The following is a 22,807-nucleotide window of genomic DNA, read 5'->3' on the forward strand; positions in this document are numbered from 1 at the left end:
TTTCAAAGTCAGCCCAATTCGCGTGATATCGCTAATGAAAAATCCCCGGACACCCAGGGGTAAAACCTCCTCGCGAGCCGGATCCAGCCCGCCGCCCGTACGTTCGATCGCCCCGTTTGCCACTTAGCAAAGTCTGCTAAGCCTGCGCCAACTAGCTGAGGTCAGCGCGGTTTACCAGCGAGCCATTTTTTTCTTCCAGAATTGCTGGAGAAAAATGCCCCAGCGGTGCCACTTGAGTGCACATTAGAAATGGCTGCAGTTCTCATCCATCCAAGTCAACTTCCTGCCATTTCTCTCTCTCCAAAGCAGGCAAAGATCTTTTGAGCCGACCAAATGTGTTGTGAGCGTCAGAAATGAGATTGATTTTTATCGCGGAGCCTGTAATTACATCGCCGCTCTTGTCAGCCATGCTACAACAGGCGGCATCCTCCCGTCTGGCCCTCCCTCTATACGCTAGTTCATGGGAATTGAGAAGAGTTTCACCATTCCGATTAGGTTCGGCCTAATGATTCGACTCTATATCCATCCTTTGATTTATTCCTTTACTTCAGGGGTTCTCGAGCTTTTTAGAGTCAGTTCCAAAACACCCAAATGATTTCACCGACCCCCGGGAGTCCGCCGACCCCACTATCCATCTATCTATCTAGATCGAGTATTAACAGGCTGCTAGATGTATCTATCTATCCATCCATCCATCCATCCAGCATGCAACGCACGCGCATTCCATACTCAGGCCTGGATTCCAAAAATGACCGAGCACGGTCAGGAAAAAAAAAGTCCCCGTGGCCATGCTTGTTTCCCGAGCCAGCGCGAGTGTGTGCCAGTCGGTCGCCTCTCATGTTTGACATTGCGCGGGGGCGCGGCGCGGCCGAAGCCGTTGCCGTCGCCGCCGGGCACGGCGCGGGACATGTGACGCGGCCTATCCCCGCGCGGCGAGAAGCGAGCGCTCCCGGCATAACAGGGGTCAACTCGTCTCCCGCGCCGGCGGGCACGGGCAAGTCCCAATTAGAAGACGGCGGCTTTTCCCCATCAGCGGGGTGGCGAGAGGGGGCACGCGGACACATGTAGCGGCGTTAGCGAGCCGCGCGCACGGTGGAGGAAAAGAAGCCAAAGACCAGGAAAAAAAGGGTGAGAGACAGAAGGAAAAGGCAGTATTAATATTCACAGACTCCCAGTGCTTCCTAAATATTTTATCACTTCCAGCTGTTTGATGTTAAGGAGACTCACCAGAGATCCCACCACACACACACGCACGCACACGCACGTACGTACACACATACACACAGCAGTAGTCTTGCGCTAATAAAAATGGATAAATGCATCACAAAGCCAAACGCAAGTAAATACAAAGTTACACAAAGAAGTCGACCGGGATTCGACTCATGTCCACGCGTTCACCAGCGCGTAATCGTAAAAACGCTAAAATACACCATGCGGCGAGGATTGCTTTATAAAAGCGTTGGATGGGTAAAAAAAAAAAAAAAATCAATGGACAAAGACGGACATGCGCGCAAATGCTCAGCACGGCTGCATATCGATCACGATCCGTCCTTCAGAAGTTTCATCATGTTTATTCATATTTACCGCCTTATTTATTTATTTACTTGCGTATTCATTATTTCTTGGACTGACTTTTTTTCATCTTCTGAAGAGAGGCAGAGCGATCCCCGGCGCCCGCCGTCTCGGCGGGTCGATCGGCGAGTCCTGCTTCTGGCTTGTCTGGCCGCATCGGGCTGAAGTCAAGTCAAGTCAAGTTTATTTGTTTGGCCGCAGTCTCAAAAGGCTTCGCAGGTGAAAAAGAAGTCATACAGGACGTCATAAATACACCACGGCATCCTCTGAACAAAGCTCCCAGAAGGGGGAGGAAAAACTCAAAAAGCACATCTGGGGAAAATAAGAAATCTTCAGAAGGGACAGCAGGTGGGAGGAGCCCCCTTACAGCCCCCCCCTTGCCCAACACCTACCCAGTTCCTATTTTATTGTGCTCATTAAAGGAACCGATAAATTTCCTGCCTCCAACTAGTTCCTAGCGCGCCCGTTTGCGTCGAAAGATCGCACGTACCACGATGTAGTTTCAACAACTGATTTAATCTGGACAGAGGCGCACAGGGTCTCGGACCACTTGTGCAGCAGGTCGCAGCGGATGTGTTCAAGCTTCACGTTGGAATTTTCATCATTGTATTCATTTATTCTAGTTTCAGGCAATGTAAACGCTGTAAAAATAATTACGTTGTTGAAAGTTGAGAGTTTATTTACAATATATCTTTTTTTTGTTATTGTTAAAAAGGATACAGGTTTGGGTATGCTGATACAATTTTCAAAGATAATAATCTTATTTATAATCAGCGCGTTTAGTGGGGGGGGGGGGGGTCCTCTTTCCTCGGGGGGGCTTGGCAAAATAGAATTGAGAAGCTCTGAACTCAGAGAATACATCTGACAATAACTCAATGAATTCTGTTGCATTTCAATTGTGTACGGCGCAGAAGTGCTAGTGAGGGTTTGCTTTATTTTATGCAAAGAGGAAAGAGAAAATATTTCTACGCCTCCCCCTTGCTTTGGTGACTACACATAGACCATTATCTATGAAAAGTATATGCCTAATATTGTATCCTTTTAAACTTTAACAAAAGAAAATAATCTTTTAAAACGACTTCCAGCAAACGATCTATTTAAGGTACAGCTTATCTTAATCTGAAAAAAATAGCTTAAAGTGCATCAAAGTGCTTGAAATGACAACATATACACAACGTAATTCCCCAAATATCGGACGCACCCTCAATGTTAGGGTCAAATTCAGGTATTTTCTATGTTACCGAGTACAGGACGCACCAAGTTTGACGACAATGTAAAAAAATATAGCAAAATAGAATAAATCTTATCTTTTTGTGAATGCTTCATATTTTCTTGTGTTGATATCCATAAATGATATATTTGTTGGGTGTTGAGCGTGCTTCAGGTTTCCCATATTGTGAGGGGTTAGCCAAACAGTGTAAAGTTAATTGCGCTTTTCCTTGAGACGCGGCTCGAGTTCTTTTTGCCAAAAATACTCGAAGTCGAGCAGCATCTGTGTCCCACCAAGTTTATGATTGTGCGTACATGCCAAAAGACCGCAATTAATAAAAAAGGTCAATGGAATACCTTTTCCTGTTCTCCAACCCATGCATACATGGGCCATACCTCGCCGCTCTCAATCGAATCGGCCGGGGACGTCATCATTTTTACATGAGCCGGAATACGTAATATTCCTGCGCTTGAAGAAGGGCCGACTCGTGCGTTGGTTCAGCCAGCTCGCTTCTTTTCTGGAGAAAAGAGGCCTCAGCTAACACGAGCTGCTGTAAGCTGCAAGAACCAAGTGACATCGGCCCTCTACCTCAGTGGTGTCCATACCCGGTCCTTGAGGGCCGGTGTCCTGCATGTTTTCCAGGTTTTCTCGCGGTCTGTATGTTTGACATCATTAATACAAGATAAGGAGGAGTTTTTTGGGTTTTTTTAATTCCCTCTGGACCTCAGCCTCATGCTAACACCTTTGCATGTCCAAACCAATAAATATGCAGAATTTTCATGATGTGGCCCACTTTTGTGAGACGATGGGACGAATCCTTAAAACTCCAGCGCCCACTCTTTCGTCTCCACGGTCCAGCAACCTCGCTATTAATTAGGCCTCAAACCAAACACAATAAAGGCGAGCGAAACAAACGCAGGATGGCATGCTGTCAAACCATTTGCCTGTGGTTGCTGCCACATATTTTGGAAGGGGGGCAATTAGAACATCTGCGAGACAAATGAACAATGGCGGAATTGGACTGTGAATATGCCTGACAAAAGTTGGGTTTAGGGAGTTACCATTTGGTTTCATTCTATTTACATATTTATTTTTATGAACACGCTAAACTTTTGTTATTGTGACACATGCTGTATTTTATATTTTGTTTACAAAAAAATACCAAAGAAATCTAGCAAAAATGGTTTAAAATGATGTACGGGGGTCCTATCATGAAAAGTCAACTCAAGATCTCGAAAAATGATGTCCGTATGCCCGAAACACCGTCAACTGGGCAAATGTTTTTAGTATCAACGACGAGTCAGATATTATGCATTCAGGTAAGAATGAGTCAAAAAGTTAACACTTCGGAAGATCGAGAAGAGGAACAAAACAGACACGTGGAAGCAAAACGAACGGACATTGCGCAGTGTTTGTGGCTCCAAAGATTTCTGTGAGCTACGCTTTTCGGTATCGCGAGTCCCGGGGACCCAAACCTTTCCACGGGTAAAACGAGCACTGATTTTTAGCGCTACTGCGTGCTACCTGTCGAGCCTGGGAGGGGGCTCCTCCCACCTGCTGCCCCTTCTGAAGGTTTCTCCTTTTCCCCGGATGGGCTTTTGTAGTTGCCGCTGCGTATTTGCGACCTTCTGTATGATTTCTTTTTCACCTTTGAGACGCCGTACAAAGAAAGTCGAGCGGACGGATCCCTTCGGTCAGCCCGTTCCCCGTGGCGAACGGAACGCGCGCTCCCCGGCTAAGTCGGAGCCCAACTTTTGGAGGCGTTTTTACATTCCTACCCCCCTTTTCTTTTGATGAAGCTGTATTTTTAGTGTTGTTGCGGCGGCCCGGCGGAAATTAATATGCAGTCTGAATGCGGATGCAGTCTAAGTTTGCATGGCGCTCTTATTATTTCCCTCCATGTCTGCGGCTGTCTTGGCGCGCGCCTCTGATCCATCTACCCCCTGTGTTCCCCAGCTTGTTAATCAGCAGATTGTTAATGAAGGCCTTAGTTCAAAGCCGCCGAGCGAGGGAGGCACACGGCGCGAAGATTGGGAGGAGTTTTGGCCCAACCGTCTGTTTGTCAAAACACGTCCGTCCGTCTGTCTCTCGGCCTGTCTTCTCCTCTGATGTGAGTCCCACAATGAGGTCCCCGCCAGGACCGCAACATAGCATTTGCTCTTCGGGTTTCCCTTTCATGTTCCATTAAACGCGAGCGAGCAGACAGAGACGCGGCCATAATGGATGAGAGGGAGATTAATTACATGTTTCTATAACGGAGATTAATTAGTATTGTTTAAACATTGACGGTGGCGCTTGGCTGTCAAACATTAGCCTGTTTTGACTCGTCTTCGCGTCTTTTTCCCTGCGTTTTTTTTTCGCCGGTGTTCGTCAACCCCGCCGGCATCGAAAATTGCTGTTTTGCTTCCCGTCTTTTCATGTTTAGTCTTACCCGCGTTAAGCTTTGGCGAGAGCGAAATAATCTTCCTGACATTTATCGCCGGTTTTTTGTGTGCGAGCGTAGACAAACCGCATCTCCTGTTAGACAGCATCGCGCAGAAAGTGGAAATGGTCAATTTAGAGGCACTCATGAGTCAAAGCCTTCCCCTCCCACTCGGCTTTGGCGGATTCCTCAACGCAAAAAGGAGGCGGGAAAAAGGAAAGAAAAAAAAAAGGCAAGATGTCACACGCGCGCCCTGAAAAATGCCAACGCCGTTTCCGCGGGTCTGCTTTTTGAGCGGCGGGAGGGAAGAGGGCGGAGGGCCGCCGAGAAAACCACATCCTGGCACCGCGGGCTGACTTCACCCCTTTTTAACGGCACCGTATTTCCCCCCCGAAAGTGTGTGGGATCCAAACGGCGGCGAAAAAGTCTCTGATGAATCCGAGCGGCGGATTTTCTTTTGAAGGAGGCGCTGTCTGTTACAATCGTCGCGACTGGAGTGACGGGAGGGCCCGTAAACGTTCAAAAGAAGCGGCGCTGGCTGACTAAAAATAAACGCAATAAACGCAGGAATAACATTTGGGCCTGACACACATAGCGTACGCGCGCGTCTCCGTCCTTCGGCGTGCCGGCGCTTTGAAGTGAGCAGACTGCGGCGGAAGTGTCTGACCCCTCAACCGGACCGACGGCCCGGATGCATAGTCGGATAGGAGCGATGTGCGTCCGCTAATTGGGCCGTTTCCCATATTTGTTCGTTCCTCTCGCCTTTCATAGAGTATCGTGAGCGCGGGCGTGTCAAAGGAAGGAAATTCTATTCCCAAGAGGGCCGGCCGGACCAATAGAATCATGGTATCTATTCATAGAACTTTAAAACAACAACTTGAAAAATTTCAGCTCATTTTCATACCTGACGTTACAAAATGATTTGGCAGGCCGGATCAAACACATTTGCGGTCCAGGACCGGCCCGCCGGCTATATGTTTGACATCCCTGCCGTATGTGACGCGTCTTGACAAAATCGGGCTTATGTTTCTAAAAACGAAAATTACACTTATAACTTTAAAGCAAAAACTTGCGATTTACTACTCTGCTTTTTTAGTACTCTCCTAAATAGTACAGGCACAACATTGCTAGTAATCATAAAACATTAACATGACTACAAAATATAAAAATTTTTTTTTCATTGTCAGCTATATATATATATTTATACTATTCTTTTGAATACTGTCCAAAATAGTACAAGCGCAACATCCCTATTAATCATAGAACATTAACCTTATTATTAATCATAAAACTTTGCAAATTTTTCATTGAGCCAACATCTTTCAGCTCCTTTTTATCCGTTCGAAAATCATCGGGCGGGTTGGATTAAACCCATTCGCGGACCGGAACCGGCCCGCGGGCCACTCGATTGACACCGCTTGACAAAATCAGGCTTGTGGTTCCAAAAATGAAAACGATTTTATTTTACACATAGCGCAACATCACTATTAATCATAAAGCATTAATGATGTGACGTTTTGTCCCAGCGTTTCCAACTTTTTCCTCGAGCGAGCGTCTCCATTGTAAGATGTTTCCCCCGGACCGACAACAACCCCCAAATCCAAAGTCGGGCACCATCCCGTGGACGCGGACCAACTTTGGAGCGGTAGATTTGAAGACGTATGTATTTTCATGTCTGCGTGAACTCTCGGAAGGCGGAGATGAGGGAAAAAGCAAAGACAGGGTGAATTTGCGTGCATGTGCGCATGTTTGTAACTTTGCGTGTACGCGCGTGCGTGTTTGCGCATCCTTTCTCCGGCAGGACCCCAGATCAAAACCGCAAACCCGCTCTCCCTCCCCATGACTCTCTTTTTCTCCCTCTCTCTGGCTCTCTCTCTTTCTCTCTTTCTCCACCCCCTCTCTCATTAAAAACTGCAGGCCCTGGCTTCTAATTAAATCCCACTTGAAAAGTCTTAAAGTCAGCCTCAGATTGATTCAATTTGCATTTCTGAACAGAGAACATCGCCTAAAAGGATTAATAAATTGGACGGGGGGAAAAAAATGCCTTCTTTCCGCGCCACGCCGTCAGAGCTTGTGAGACAACATCCAAAGAGAAATACCCCCCCTCCGACAAACGCCCATCCAACATATGCCTGTGCTCGCTCGCTCGCCCGCCCGCCCTCCCTCTCTCTCGCTCTCTCTCCCCATCGCGTCCCTCCCAGGATGCCGGCATAGATGGGGACTTTTTGTGTGTGCGTGTCCTCGTCTGTGCAACACACGCTCGCAAGTCCTCTGAGGCGCAGTTGGGAGGGAACACACGCAGCGTGTGCGCGAGTGTGTGTGTGAGTGCGTCGCAGTGGATATTTGCGTCCGCGTGAATAAAGTGGGGGCTGGTGTGTGTGTGTGGGGGGTGACTTTGTGGGAACGTGCCAGAGTGCTGAAAGTGACAAGTAGGCGCGCTGGGAAAAAGCTCGTCGCCTCCCGTCCCGCCCGGAAACAGGCCGCGCCGATGGAGCGCGGCCAGGGGCGGGCGGACACCTTGGAAGTCCGACAAGATGTTGCCGGCGAACCCGGCCAGACTCAATTAGTGTGAAAACACGCAAAACAACATCGAGACCTTCTCAACGCATCGCTGCCAAAAGCGCAAGCGGGCTAGCCCCCCTAGCGGATAGCTCGGAAGTGTCAAACTCCAGTCCTGGAGGGCCGGTATCCTGCATCTTTTCTCCCCCCCCAATACGCCTGATTCACTTATTTGCATGCTCTGCGGGAGCTTGAGAATGTTCCTAATCATTTGAATCACGCGTGCTTGCTTCTAAAACATCCAGGATACCGGTCCTCCAGGACTGAGCTCGGACACCCTTCTCACCGCCGGTGAGTGTCTGCGAAGGTAGTGGCTCTTTTGAGCGCATCGGGTCTCGTTCAAGGTCACAATTTTTCTGGAGGCGTTCTTAAGATGTTGCCAAACAGTCACAAAGTCCCTATCCCACTGAGATGTGAATATTTGCGTGTTAACAAAAGTTTTACTGTAAATGCGCACACATCAGGGATTCCTCAGGTTTTGTTCAAGGTTGCAATTTTTCTTAGTCCCTATCCCCCTGAGATTTTGACGTTTGACAAAGATAACAAGTGTGCGCTAAGGCCTCCGGCGACCTTGAATGAACCCTGGAAGAGCTGAAAAGAGGCGCTACCCTGGCGTTTGCCCCTCATTGGGATGCCGGCTTAAAATGTTCTTAAGGCGTTGTGAAACAGCCTTAACTGTTCCGAAACCGTCTCAAAGTCCCCACCGCACTGAGATGCGAACATTTGCGAGCGTTGACAAAAGTATCGGATGAGCGCCGAAGATAGCGGCTCTTTTGATTTCCTCCGGGGGTTGTTCAACGTCACCAGAGGTCAGCAGAAAATGCCAACCTCAAAAGAGCTTCGAACAAAATCTGGAGAAGATCGCAAAGAGCTGCGACCTTCACGAACAAGCGCTCGCCCTTCATTTGGATACCGGCTTCGGCGCTCCAGACGGTTTCGCGACACCTAAACAGAAGTGTTGCAACCTTGAATGAAACCTGTAGAGTTGGGTACCTTAAGTCTTGACGCGCTCCAGTGCCGCCGACGAGGTCCAAGCCGAGGAAATGGCACGGAAAGACGGGGCTGCCAAAGAGCCCAAGCAAAAAGGCATTTTACACAAAAATCCAAAACCACGCTACGTCCAAGCGTCTTCACACTCGACACGGCGCTTCTTTGGGTCGCCAGAAATGCGCCCGCCGAGTGTGAAGTAAAAACAGAAGGAAAGGCAAGCACGCGTACAGTGGTAGGCCCATGAAAAATGGCCATACTTTGCTGCTCTGAACCAACAGCACTAACACAGAGAAACGTGCCCCATTACTTTTGCTACGTTCAAAAGAGGAAGGAGACATATATCCAAACTGCTGGCAGCATTCCAGCACCGTTCACCTGATTAGGATCAAAACAGCTTCAAATTAAAGATTTTGCACATTTTGTTTTGAGGCAAAAAGACAAAACAACACATAGTGCATGATCATTTGCCTATATATATATATATATATTAAATTGCCTGATTCGTTCAGAATATAGAGAGAGAAACGTAAAGATCTTAGCTTAACGATGTCGGTAGCGATAAGGACAGAGGCTCACACACGCAGTACCATACAATCGTCCGACACAGCAGTTTTCACATTTGCGCAGGTGCAAATCATATGGAAAAACTGTATTCTTAATCCCAATAATAACAACAGTGCTTTTGGCAAACTATAGCATGTTGCGCATTTAGTCTTTCGCCTCGTTGCTTTTTTTTCACGTCATGCGATGTCGTGCTATCTACCAATTGAGTACTACCTTGGTAATCGACTGGTCGACAGCAATCGATGCACAGAGCGCCCCCGCTTTTCGACTTGTCAACTACAATACATTATTGAAATGCTGATCATTGTCCCCTTTTAAGCGTAAAGGAAGATGAGCGGCAAGTATCTAATATCGGGCAACCAATCCAAAGTGTAGTCCGCTTCTAAGCTGCGGCTATCCTGATAGGGCCCAGCGCCATAGAAAAGAAAATGATTATGAAATCGTAGAAAATTCTCAGGAGAGAGGGGGCATATTGAGAGGCTCATTCACGCCACGGGCTTTCAAAAGCACCTTTGCAAGACTTATAGAGCCATAATATATCTTGAATGCGCATGCTTCATAAAAGAAATGGCTGCTGAGCGAGGCCTATTGTCGGCGCATTTAATTGGCTCTAACGAACTTGTATGGCGGCGGTAATGGAGTCGGGTGCCAGCAGCTCCGCGGTTGATGCCTTATTAATAAAGAACTAAGATCACATGGACTTAGTGAGAGAGACAAGCACACAATAACACCGGAGGGAAACTTGACAATGAGCCACTCTCAAAGACAAAATCCACTTCAAAAAAAAAAAAAAGAGGGAAAGGAGGGCGAGAAAAAAGGACGGCATAAATATTACATAATGAAAGAAGACGATCATTATTAGGATTTAACGAGTGATTTGAAATGACAGAACAATGTGCCGTGATGGATCATGCGGGTCCTCGGAGGATAGCGTGATGATGATGACGATGATAATGAGGGGAGAGGACCGAGAACGAGCCTTGATTGAAACAACACTGACCCCTTGTGGTCGATCCGAGTATAACGCCGTGAGCGTCCTTGGCTTGCATGCGCGTTACCTCCAGCTCGTGCGTGCGATATGAAGAACGTCGTATTTTAAGAACATTTTGAGTCCGTCTCCACCAAGACTGACTGTGTGTGTTCTAACAACGGGCTCCCAATAGACTGGGGAGTGTGTGGGGGGGGGGGGGGCACTTTGACGCGATGAAGGCCGACAGGCGTGAAACAGGTCCAATCAGGCGCGTGGGCACTGCCAATTAACCCTTTTCACCGCGTGAAACCAAACATAATTGCCTGGGCTGCAATTGGGGGAGGGGGGGGTGCCATGGGGCCACGGCCTGCCCGACGTAGGATGAAGCGGACATTATCGGCAATGCCAGGTGACCGTTACACACCAGCCGAGTGCTGAGGGTGTTCTCTCCAAATCACATTGTAACGTTTGGGCCTTATGGTGGCTCAACAGTATTCAAAATCCCACACTCGCAAGCTTCATTTGAACATAAACGGTATTATACTGCATTGGTTGGCAAATAGGGGGTACGATAAAGTACTTTGGGGCTACATCAGATATTAACATCAAATCAAATTGAATAATCCGTAATGCTGCTTATAAACTAACTATACAAAGATTTATTTTCAAATTAAGAGCAAATTAATTGGAAGGTGAAGAAACTTGTTTCTGAATTGTGGTCTAGTAACGCCTTTGCAAAATGTTGTATGCCTGTGTCAAAAAGTATATTTTATATGGCTGTGCACAGTAGGTTGGTAGTATACTTGGTAGTAAAAATATTTCACAGGGTGTACACAATTGTAGAGCACTGAAAATAAAAACTGTGCTAATGCGAAACTATGATTTCTATTCTATTTATTCCTTATTTACATATTATTTAATCAATTTGTTGTTCATATTATTACTGTGTCAACAATTGGCTAGGTTTTATACGGCTGTGCACAGCTTTGTTTTAAGGAGTTTTTTTTTTCATTTGCTTGGTTTTGAAATGTGTCAAGGCGGGTGAGTCAATCATTTTGGAATAATATTCTATTTGATTTCTGCACACTTTAAACAAATGTGGGGAACATTTACTTGAAAAAATGATAAGGTTTATTGACTAAAAAAAATCACACTTCTAATACGAGATTTTTTTACGTATTTTTTACCCCTTTACTTTAAAAAAAAAAAGTTACACAAGGGTTGAGGAGTGGACGCTCAATCTGGGAAGTGGTCACCATTTGAGCAACTTTCTGGTTTTACAAACAGATAAACCTGGACTCAAAGACTCTGTAAATGAATTTCAGGGTGATTTTCTTTCTTTTTTTTCAAGTAAATACCAAAAACCATCTTTTGTGTGCACATGCGTCGTGTGAAAGTTTCTAGTGACGTTCCGCTTGTAATACTGCGCTTGGCCACTGGGTTTCGCTGTTTCCTCTTTTCATCTTCTCGCAGAGTCTAGAGCACCCCCGCCTGCGTGGATGCGCCCCCCGCCTCCCATCGCAATCCCTATCAACATCCAGTAGAAAAAAATGGCGGACTGGCGGTAACTCCTTGGCAACAACAACACGCTACAACGTGAGCTCGCGTCTCCGGACAAGATTGAGAGCCGCGTCTTCTTTTAGGACGCGTCGTCGACGCGGAGCCCGCGAACGCCGAGGCGGCCGCCCCACCGAGCGTGCGGGGTACGGCTCTTGTCTTGACCAATTGCCACAATACGATTTGAAGAAAATGTCAACAACGAGCTAGCATGCTAGGCTTGTAGCATCTTCGCTCTACCGAGCCTAGCGCGTATGCGTGCGTAATAAGACGTCGACGAGCGTCAGGTTTCACGCGCTGGGTTGTTGTTGGTTTTTGTTTTGTTTTTTTTAATGGTAGCGTATGTTTGACGAGCAACGCCGCCTGTCAAGCGGAGCTGCCGGGGTTCCTCGGCTTGCGTTCGGAGGGGGGGGGGAGCTTTTGTATTTTGAATGAGGCGCCTCGCGTGTGCGTGTCACAATCGTGGGCGACTCACGCCAAACACGCATTCTTCCTCCTCGATTTGTCGAAGCGGACCCCCCCCCCCCTCCCCCGCTAATGTCCACCCCGTCCTGTCTGTCACCCGTCTTCAGAGGTGGCGGCTCGCTTGGATTTGAATAGCGGGAGAAAAAGGAGCCCGGTCAAACCGTCGGGGATGCTTACGAACTTCTAAGGTAACAAGTGTGCAATTTGGTGTCGTATTGTTGTCGTGGTTGTTGTTGGGACTGGTAGCAATTCTTAAGTCATCGATCAAATCCTGCAGACGCTCATCGGGCGTTTGGTTTCGCGTGGTGCACCGTCATGCACAGGAATGTCAGCTTGCTCCAGGCCCAACTACCTCTGCATGCTACAAGTGCAAATTACGATTATTTCCCGCATTTTGTAAACAGACTGTAACCACGTTCAATACCAAAGTTATATGGTCAGGGTTTTTTTTTTATTCCAGAGATTCAATCCCAGGTACTTACGGTATTTTTTTTAATGTTATTTTTATAGTAAACAAATACAGTACCTCCGTACTTTAATATTTAAGTGTTAAGTAATCACTTACTGCAGGTTGTAAGTACTAATGTTATTACTTACTTCATTACTATTACTTAAATGCATACAATTATTTAAAAGTTAAAGTTTATTTTAGTACTTGCCTAAAATAAATGATTGCTTCGGAAATTAATTAAATAAATCATTCAATTACTTTAGTACTTAACGATTACTTGGGTAATTCATTACTTAATTGATTAGTTTGAGTACCCAATTCCTTTAGTACCGTCCATTTTTAGATCTGCCTTTTGCTAATGACTTGAAAAAAACAACAAAGAAATGTAAGGATGTAACTGGGTTTGAAGCCTTAAATAAAAATAAATAAAAACACGTCTTTGAGATGATGTGAGTTAATGTCCCCATATTTATTATTATGATCAACTAAGTTTCCTCTTTAAAGTTGTTATAGACGTTCCCATATGTCTGTCATTCAGAAGTCAAGAGATGTTAAAAATGTTGCAATATTCTCAATGTTTTCATACGAGGAAAATAAGTTTTTAGATCGCAAGGAAGTCGTGTACCATAAACTTTTTTTGTTTTGTTTTTCTTTTCCCTTCTATCTCACAGAGTGGTCGGCCACTTTCCTATCCTGAGATTGTTCCGCACCTTTGGAGCATGAGGAAGCCCGTGCCGCAGAAAGGTAAGCTGTTATTACCGCGTCATTCAAAAGTTTTAGTATTCTTTCAGTAGCTTGCGCAGTTTCATTTCCACTCATTCCTGATATTTTCTCTAGATTTCTTTTTTTTTTTTTTTTGTACAAGAATTGACTTGTCGTATATGGACTAATTTCTAAATCTAAACATTTTAGCTATTGAGTGGAAAGATGCAAGAAGGATCAAGCATGCCCGCAGTGGACGGCCCTCCCGGTTGCCCTCCATGTTTCAAGGTATTTCCGATTGCTGACTTGCCACTGAACATTATTGATCCGGCCTTGGGACCTTCCATATCCAGTGCTCTCGTTTGCCTGCGTCCTACGCGGATAATTTTTGCCAGGAAATTAATGTGCGTCCAACAGAGGTAATATTTTTTTCTAGAGGTGTGCTAAAAATTGTTTCACATAAGAATGTGGATTTTTACATACTACAATTTAAGACGTCATCATATCGATATTGAAATAAAAAAGGAATTGTCTTGTTAAGGCATGCAAATGCTACAAATTGCAATTTTTTTGTTGCATAAAATCAAATCTGAATTTTAAATTAGTGCACATTGTCATTTTGTTCACTATTTAAAGACCATTTTTAATCCATCAAACATTTTTTTAAATTATGATGTTGATTCATATCTAGTAAAATCTCCACTGTCGACGCTGACCATAATAAAAAATAGAGTTTTCTTTTTGTACCGTGTCGTCATTTTTTTTTCCCCCACAAATGTTAGTCAACCACCAAATCACACAACTTGAGACTTTTAATCTGAGATGTGCTACTCTAAAACCAATTCCGATGCTGACTTCCTCCTACTTGTAGGTCATTTCAGTTGGGAGAAGTACCTCAAAGAGACAGGCGCCAGTGCGGCACCCGCTTCGTGCTTCCGTCAGGTAGGTAACCCCCCCCCCCCGTGAGCATTCCGGCACCCGCACGTCAATCAACGACTTCTTTTAGAGTCTCACGCCGCCAGTCAACGAGTTCAAAGCCGGCATGAAGCTGGAGGCTCAAGACCCGCGCAACACCACGTCCACCTGCATCGCCACCGTGGTGGGCCTGACGGGCTCGCGCCTACGCCTGCGCCTGGACGGCTCTGACAACAAGAACGACTTCTGGCGCCTGGTGGACTCTTCCGAGATCCAGCCCATCGGCAACTGTGAGAAGAGCGGCGGTATGCTGCAGCCACCGCTCGGTAAGAGAGGCGCGCAGGCATCCGCAAATGCTTGTTTTATTTTTAAAAATGGGAACATTTATGGATCAGGGTTCCGTCTAAACGCATCCTCCTGGCCCTTGTTTCTTCTGAAGACACTCAACGGCGCTGAGATGGCGCCTCCACGCATTTTTCACAAGGTAACTCTCGACAACACTTGCATCCGATAAGGTAGATGCTTCATCGTTGTAATTCGCTTCGGTTCACTAAACCTTTTATTGGGCGTATTAGCATATACGACAACGTTCTTACAAAGAAAGTACAACTTACAGACACTCGTGGGCCACATTTCACAGAGAGACAGAACAACGTGTGCGTCACTGACAACGACTGCTCAACTGAATTCACGCTGTCCTTCATTACAAAATGTAATATCAACAGCGGCCAGAGGCGGCGCCAAAAACAGCTCAAGCCAAACGAAGCACAATTCACTGTAAATCAAATCCAAAACATAATTATTTCGGGTGCGGCCCGGAAGCGGTTGATCCACGGACCGGTACCGGCAACCTTTTTTGCGAGGGTCGCTGTTCTGTCATGACGTTACTGCCGTGGGATTTGTGGACAAAAGTAGGACAAAAACCGCAACGGATGCAGGATGCGCTGGCCGTTGAGTGATCCTATTTTTCCTCCTGCATCATTGCAGCAGGAGCCCCCCGCGCCCGAGCACAACTCCTTCCAAGTGGGCATGAAGTTGGAGGCGGTGGACCGCAAAAACCCGCACTTCATCTGCCCGGCCACCGTGGGCGCTCTGCGCGGAGTGGAGGTGCAGGTCACCTTCGACGGCTGGCGGGGGGCCTTCGACTACTACTGCCGCTACGACTCGCGCGACATCTTCCCCGTCGGCTGGTGCGCGCTCACCGGCGACAACCTGCAGCCGCCTGGAGCAAAAGGTGACCGTTCCGCCGCGAAAAAAAAAAAAGTAAATCCATGTTGCCTACATGTGCAATAGTTAAAAAACGGATTTTCATCAGGATCGGGACTCTCATTCAACTACGATTTCAAAGATATAACATGCCCCTAAATTTATATTATGCATAAAATGAAATCAACCTGCTCCCCGTCGCCCCCGTATTACTTCAGAGGAGGAGTTGGAGCGGGAGTAGATTACAACTCCTGGCCTCTTTGGTCAATGTTCGCACAAGCAGACAATCACAGGTCCTGGAGGAGTGTCCGTCTCACCCACAATGTTAGATGGACGCAAAGGAAGAGGACAACGCAGCGCTGCACCTGGAGCATTGTAAATCTCTCACCTAGATTTCTTTTGTAAGAAATTTGAATTTCAAGTGTAATCTCTGATCGTTATCATGTTTGGTCAACTACAGGCTTCACTTAGTCGACATCCGGGCGCTGTTAATATAACCGCGGCTCTCTGCGACACTACAGCCAAAGGGACTGGAAGGGATAAGAGTACAGTTACCGTATAAGGTTTAACAATTTAAGACTGAAGTAAATATGTGTACTGCAGGAATATATGTTTTACGCATGTAAAGTATAAATACTTTTTACGTTGAAAAAATTCAGGTATCCACACATACATGAGTGAAAATTCTTGGGGGGGTGGGGTGACTGGTGACAATATGAGAGTGTTGTTAAATGTGAGTAGGGTAGCATTTGGGGGGGGGCGGGAATAACCGGCCTTATGTAACCTGAAGCTCCTTCCCTCCCTCATGATCAAATGACTTGGCTTATTCATTTGTATGTGTCGCATTTCCCAACCATCCTTGCTAACTCCTTGCATCTGCCCTTGTGTCTTTTGCAGTGGCGATGCCGAAGATCATGGAGTCGTTAACGGACGGCACTGTGGAGAACCCGGCCGTCCACGCGCCCACCGTGGCGAACAAAGCCGCCAATCAGAGGGGCCGCAAACCCGGGCGCAGGAAAGCCAAAGGGTCTTGGAGTCAAAAGGTCTCGCCTCCAGGACCGCCCGACACGCAGACGGACAAAAGCCTGGAGCTTGTCAAGATCCCCAAGAAACGTGGACCCAAACCAGGAAGGAAGGTATGTTGCAGACGCCGTTGTTTTTCACTAGGTGGCTAAAAAAATTGCATAGATTGTCAAAACATGTCGAATTTCAATACGCCGTCCCTTCTAAATGCTTGCAAACGGAAGGTTGAGGGGGACACCCTCCAGATGTCAAATTCAGCCCATGTCGGGCTCATTTACCACCATTAAAAATGGTAAATATTGTCAATTTTGGACATATTAAAAACCCTATGTTTTATCATGCTTTTCCCTGGATTTTTGCAAAACCGCAACTTATGACAATTACAAGCCTTTCAATGACGTCATCGAGCGACTTTGCCTGACTGCGCATTGTGGGACTTGACAAGGGGCTCCGATCCAAGAAGAAAATGTTGCGGGAAAGGACTTCATGCAACGCATAACATTATATCCCATCTCCCAAATCTACAGCAAATGACCAGTTATTTTAATCCTTTGGAATTATTTTTTTTTTGCAGTTGAGCTGGGTAAAAGGAGGCAGCTTCCCGCCACACGTCGCGGCAGGGCCCGGGCCGCCGCCGACGGGTCCGGGACGACCCCGCGGCAGACTGCCGGCCAGCTGGGCGCAGAGGTTGGCGTTGCCGCAGGCGCAGGACGCCCCCGTCAAGATTCCAAAGAAAAGAGGCCCGAAGCCTGGCAGCAAGGTAGCACTCACGCACCTAATTGCCATCAGCTTTTCTATTCGCGCTTGCAGATTGTTTTTCCAGTGACGCTTCCACTTAGCAAGCTGGCAAATGCGGATCATAAAAGTGCTCATCAAACCTTAATAATAGTAATAATGGAGCCATCAGAGATTCAGTCAGACTGCCAAGCAGGCGGCGTTGCCAATATTTTCTTGATTTCTTGGCCCGCAGCTTTAGTTTGGAGCCGCCGTTTCCCCATGTGACACCTGAACAATTGCCAACCTTTTTACTTTTAGCGCTCCTTCTCAAAACTTTGCAAAATGAAAAGCTTAGGCGGTCAGAGTAAACAAAAAGTTGAAAATCTAGAATGCCTGCCTTGGGAATTCCTAAATAGGTTTTTAAGGTCGGAACCGACGGGTAATCTTCAACCAATCCCGGCTGACATTGGGCAAGAGGTGGGCCTGTGTCATGTTTTTGGAGATGAGTACAAATCCTTGCGACGCTTGTTTGCCCAGAGAAAACCTCGGCCGCCACCTACTCCAGTGCCCGCGTCTCCCACCAGCAGCACGCCGGAGCCCGACACCAGCACCGTGCCCCTTGACAACGCCACCATCCCCAAAGCTGCGCTACAGGCCCCTACAGGTACGGAAAATGGCCAAAAAGCTCATCTTTTTTTTCAGTTATTCATAAAAATGGTAAAAATGTTTTTTTTTTTATATATATATATATATATATATATTGTGAGAGCAAATTGAGTTACCTAAGCACTACAGCTGTTGCTTTCCCACATGTTCAAAAATCTACATTCTGTCACCGAATCGTCAGATGCCACAATGAAGTATTTAGTACCCGTTGTATTGTGCAAACCCTCCATCCCAAGATTCAACTCACTGTTTAATACGGCACATTGAGTTCTCTGAAGTACTCGGCATCTAGTGTATCCTGTTGAACCTGGAAGGGGGCTCCTCCCACCCGCGGTCCCTTCTGAAGGTTTCTTATTCTCCGCAGCTGGGTTTCTTGACTTTCTCCTTCCTCTTCTGGGGGCTTTGTTCAGGGCATGCCGTTGTGGATTCGCGAGATTCTATATGATTTGTTTTTCACCCGTGAAGCCCTTTGAGACCGCGCCGATTCAGGGATGTATAAATAGACTTGACTTTGTCGTTATCGAGTCGTAAAACGAAGAATGAATCGCATTTGATTTATCGGCCGGCTTACTCCCACAGAGGCTGCCGTTCAGATGCTCGCTTGATATTTGCAAGGCCCTCCCGACGAGTTTTCTTTGTGCTTCCGCCCCCCTAGTGTGCGTCTATCTAAACAAGTACGGCAAGGTGGGCCCCCATCTGGACCAGCGGCGCATCCGGCAGCTGCCGGACCACTTTGGGCCCGGCCGGGCGTCCTCGGTGCTTCAGCAGTGCGTCCAGGCCTGCGTGGACTCGGCCCGCGACCAGGCCACCGTCTTCTCCTGCCTCAAGCCCGGCCAAGGCGGCGAGCTCATTTCAGGTCAGCCCGTCCGGCGGCGGCGGCGGGGGCCAAGCGCGCCCGAGCGGGGCATCGACTCCATTTGTGCACCTTGCAGCCTTGTGGGACAAACGGCAGCACACCCTGACGCTGCCCACCGCCGGCAGCGTCACCTACGTCCTGCGCTTCCTGGAGAAGCTCTGCCGCAACCTCCAGTGCGACCCGCTCTTCGGCAGTCAGCCCGTGGCCAGAGAAAGCCCGCCTTACCACCAGCGCGCCCTGGCTGCAGGTGCGCATCACCCCCTTTCTAGCGCAAGATATTCCACCCAAATGCGGCCATTTGGGGAAATCTCCATAGATGCTAAGTTACTGTAAGTCAAAATGTTCAATGTATCATTGTCATGTTGAAATGAATTTGCTCTTAATTTGAAAACCGGTACTGTTTCGGTCGTGGCTTTAAAGTAGAATTGACGATACCTGCAGAGGTGCTACGGAAATCTCAAATGCACCCTAAAGTGCTTTCCCGTACCCCCGTTTGAGACCCACCGCTGTAAGAATTGGATATTTGAACACAAACGATGGAGCGACGTACGATGGGAGACTCACAGGCAGAAATTCTTGCAAATTCGGACATGAGATGAACCGCAGTATAGCCGGGGCTCAGTCTTTAACTCTGTGTTGGTTTTGCTTCAGACAGGAGAGGTTTGGGCGACAACTCGAGCCCGGGCCCCGGCGGAGGCGCCAAGAGGCCCCCGCAGGACTCGTACGAAAGGCCGCCGGCCAAGCTCTCCCGGCCCTCCGCCAATTGTACGACCGCTTCAAGTTTGTTATCCGCCTCGAACCACTATAAACGGTGACACGCCTCACGTCCGACAAGTCTTCAGGGTGACCTCCGAAACGGGGCTTTTTAGCTAATCCCACCTCTGTGCGTGGCTAGGAACGTCTTCTGAACAGAACACCTTATTTGAGTATAACAGATGTGGCGTCCGTAAAGCTTATGTTTATAGTGAAGGCTAAAGACAAAAGCGCTCCACGAGGCGTCTGTTTTACGACGACGTTTCAAGATAAAACGCTCAACTGGGCATTTTGAAAGCTGAACTTAATGATGGAATTTAAAGAGGCGGCACCCGTAAAGCTCAACCGTTATCTGTCAAGCCAAGGCTTATGGTCTCTGACGTGACATCTTTAAAGCCACGTTTAAGGGTAAGATTTGAAGACAAAGCGCTTCTTGACTTGGTCTTTGTTCAAGAGGAACTTTGGAGGATGTGGCGTTTAACTCATTGACTGCCGTTGACGGATATAGATGGCCAAGATCAATTTTTAAAAGGTCAAAAATCCATTTTAACCGGGCTGTCAGTGAATGAGGTAGAGGAAAGGTGGTGGACGCGTCATCCGGAAAAGTGACTTTAGAGAGAAACCGCTTCAGTGGCCGTCCCGAAAACAAGTTCTACATACGCTGTACTTCAAAGAAAAATCCAAGAAAGTGCTCCATGAAGAAAGTGCTCCATGTGGTCCCTGTAACATTCATTAACAGAGAGGCGGGCGACAAAATGCTCGTTATCTGCAAAGCTTCCATTAAAGAGGAATTCCTCAAAGCGGCATCCGTAAAGCTCAATTTCCAATCGTTCTAAATATTCACTTATTTGGACATATTCAAGAACCAGGAGATAATTGTGTTCAATGTCATAACGGAAAGGGGGCATGGATGCCATCCGCTGGTCATTGTGCATTCGTAACATTGTTTCCAAGATTAAAGCTGACATTTAAGTGTGCTTTTAATCAGTACGCGCTGTCCGTTTACCAGGGGAGTCGGTGGAGAGCAGCGGCGCGGCGGCCTCGTTGGAGCGTTTGAAGGCCCGCCCCCTCTCCCCGAGCGCGTCCCCGCAAAAGTCGGGGATCCGCCAACGTCGCGCCAGCTCCTCGGGTAAGTAAACACAAACGTGCGAGCGCGTGCGCGGAGCTCCCGCTAAGTCGGGCCGCGCTCTTGTAGGATGGAGCCGTTCGGGGGGGAACTCCCCAGCGGGCGCTCGGGACCCCGACCTGTGGAGCGTGGACGACGTCATGCGCTACATCAACGACATCGACCCTGTGCTGGCACCGCACGCCCACCTCTTCCGCAAACACGTAAGCGCGATCGCAAACGCATATTCACATAAAAACACAAAGGTAACGTTCACTTTTGGGCAGTTGCTTCTGACGTTAGCGCTTGAACGAGTGGGCTGAACGACATTACGCATGAAGCAGCTCGCATGACCCCAAACTAAACTTAAGTAATTTTACACGCTCAAAATAATCCAATTATTCAACAAATATTACTGCTCCTGTGGACTTGTAATCTATCCCTGGGTCATCACCAATACACCAGCCCCATCTCCAGGCAAACATGAGAACTGCATTGAGATCGTCAACTGCCGCAAAATTTATATGATTCATTCAAAGGTTTTTTTTTTTTTTTTTTTAATGTTCTTGACATGATATATTTTATATACAACGTTGTATGTAACGCGACGACGGTGTGGGTCGGCAGGAAATCGACGGCAAGGCGCTGCTGCTGCTGCGTAGCGACACCATGATGAAGTACATGGGCCTGAAGCTGGGCCCCGCCCTCAAGCTGACCTTTCACATCGACAAGCTGAAACGAACCTGAGGCGCGTGCGCGCGTATGGCAGGTTAGCCTTGCAAAGTTCTCCACCCTTTGCCTTCTTGCCGCCATCTTGGGAAACGTGCCCGCCTCATCCAATGAGGACGCTCCATTTCAGTTAGCACGATCCGGCCTCAAGGCAGCATGGGATTCTGTTTTGTAATTATTATTATTACAACTACGCTTTAAAATGAGCTTTTTTATGAGCTGATTGTACATTTCACCTTTTGTACTTTTCATATAATGTATTTTGGCTTTTTTGTTGTTGTTGGAGAACGTGAAATGAGGAAATCACTCCGTTCATTTGCAAGGGATGTACTTTTGCGACCACGGCATTAACTCATTCAACCCGAAAAATCTATTTTTACACTTCGGTTAAGACTCCACACATTTGATACCAGGTGCTCTTGATGATTTTTTTGAATGTGAGAAGTTCTATAGTAGTCAGGTAATGATGTACTAATGTCAGTTTCTTGATCGGGTCACAGGTCGAGTCAAAATCAACCCAATTATGGGCCAAAAATAGACCAACACGATATTTGGGTCAACTTTGTGGGTTCTGGTGTTTTATGCAATCTAACCCATTTGGGGTTCTCTGATACAAAATGAGCATTTTTTTTTTTTTTCTTGCGCAAAACCAAGCGGAAAGTTGGGTGGAACTGCCCCAAATATTTGGCTTGTATTGTTTTTTTTTTAAACGTAAATTATCAAATAAATATAATTATAAACGATATTCAAACAAAACTAAATGCGTACCTTGTGTAAAAATATGTCTTTGGAATTGAATGAGTTAACTGCAGCCATCTCTGGTAGCTTTTTTTTATTGCCGAATGGCAAGCTATAATCATTCTGGCGGTAACAAAAGCTCCGGTTTCCTGTTCTGGATGTGCTTTACGTTGTCTCAATTTGGTTACAGTATTTGTACTTTAAAAAAAGACATCTTTTGATACTTAAAGAGCCCCTACATGAAGACATCTATCATCTGTTAACACGTGTTAATAAATCTATAATGCAACTTTGAATTGCTTATTTTGCGTCTGCCAAGTCTCGCTCGGTACTGGCCATTTTCCGTTGGCAGATGTCAGCCAGCAGGGGGTGACAGAGTGCGACATATTCCCGGCTCCCTAGCTCCCTAGCTCCCTAGCTCCCGCCCTCTTTTGGTCTCCTCGGCGTTTCTCCTTGGGCCCGCGACACGTTGCGCTACGGCCGGGCCGCGTCTCCATCTGTTCCCCACAGCGCCGTCCGTCATCAGCGGCATCCTCGTCGCCCGCCGCCTTGCGCTTTTCACAATTGCCGGGCCCCCTTTTGCTTTGCTTTTGCTTTTTTGTGACGCCAACAAGGACCTTGGCTGTCAGCGCGGGCG

At 47.2% G+C, this 22,807-nt stretch overlaps 1 protein-coding gene across 3 annotated transcripts; it reads left to right on the forward strand.

The window, feature by feature from the left end:
- Window positions 1–11,821: 11,821 nt before the first annotated feature.
- Window positions 11,822–22,459, forward strand: LOC148425980 (polycomb protein SCMH1). 3 transcript variants are annotated; one of them, XM_088411447.1, is made up of 17 exons: window positions 11,822–11,990; window positions 12,417–12,497; window positions 13,432–13,504; window positions 13,673–13,750; window positions 14,334–14,404; window positions 14,469–14,703; window positions 14,773–14,861; window positions 15,365–15,611; window positions 16,481–16,719; window positions 17,181–17,366; window positions 17,861–17,987; window positions 18,645–18,845; window positions 18,922–19,092; window positions 19,497–19,656; window positions 20,608–20,727; window positions 20,794–20,927; window positions 21,331–22,459. In XM_088411447.1, exons 3-17 carry the CDS (start codon window positions 13,480–13,482, stop codon window positions 21,363–21,365), a joined length of 2,118 nt encoding a protein of 705 aa, XP_088267573.1. In that variant the 5' UTR covers window positions 11,822–11,990; window positions 12,417–12,497; window positions 13,432–13,479; the 3' UTR covers window positions 21,366–22,459. The 3 variants fall into 3 exon arrangements, with proteins under 3 accessions (XP_088267573.1, XP_088267572.1, XP_088267574.1); XM_088411446.1 differs by having other exon boundaries at window positions 19,497–19,610; XM_088411448.1 differs by lacking the exon at window positions 19,497–19,656.
- Window positions 22,460–22,807: the final 348 nt, after the last annotated feature.

The sequence above is a fragment of the Hippichthys cyanospilos genome, chromosome 3 (assembly GCF_059441005.1).
Source record: "Hippichthys cyanospilos isolate Australia breed blue-spotted pipefish chromosome 3, RoL_Hcya_1.0, whole genome shotgun sequence".
Classification (NCBI taxonomy): Eukaryota; Metazoa; Chordata; class Actinopteri; order Syngnathiformes; family Syngnathidae; genus Hippichthys; species Hippichthys cyanospilos.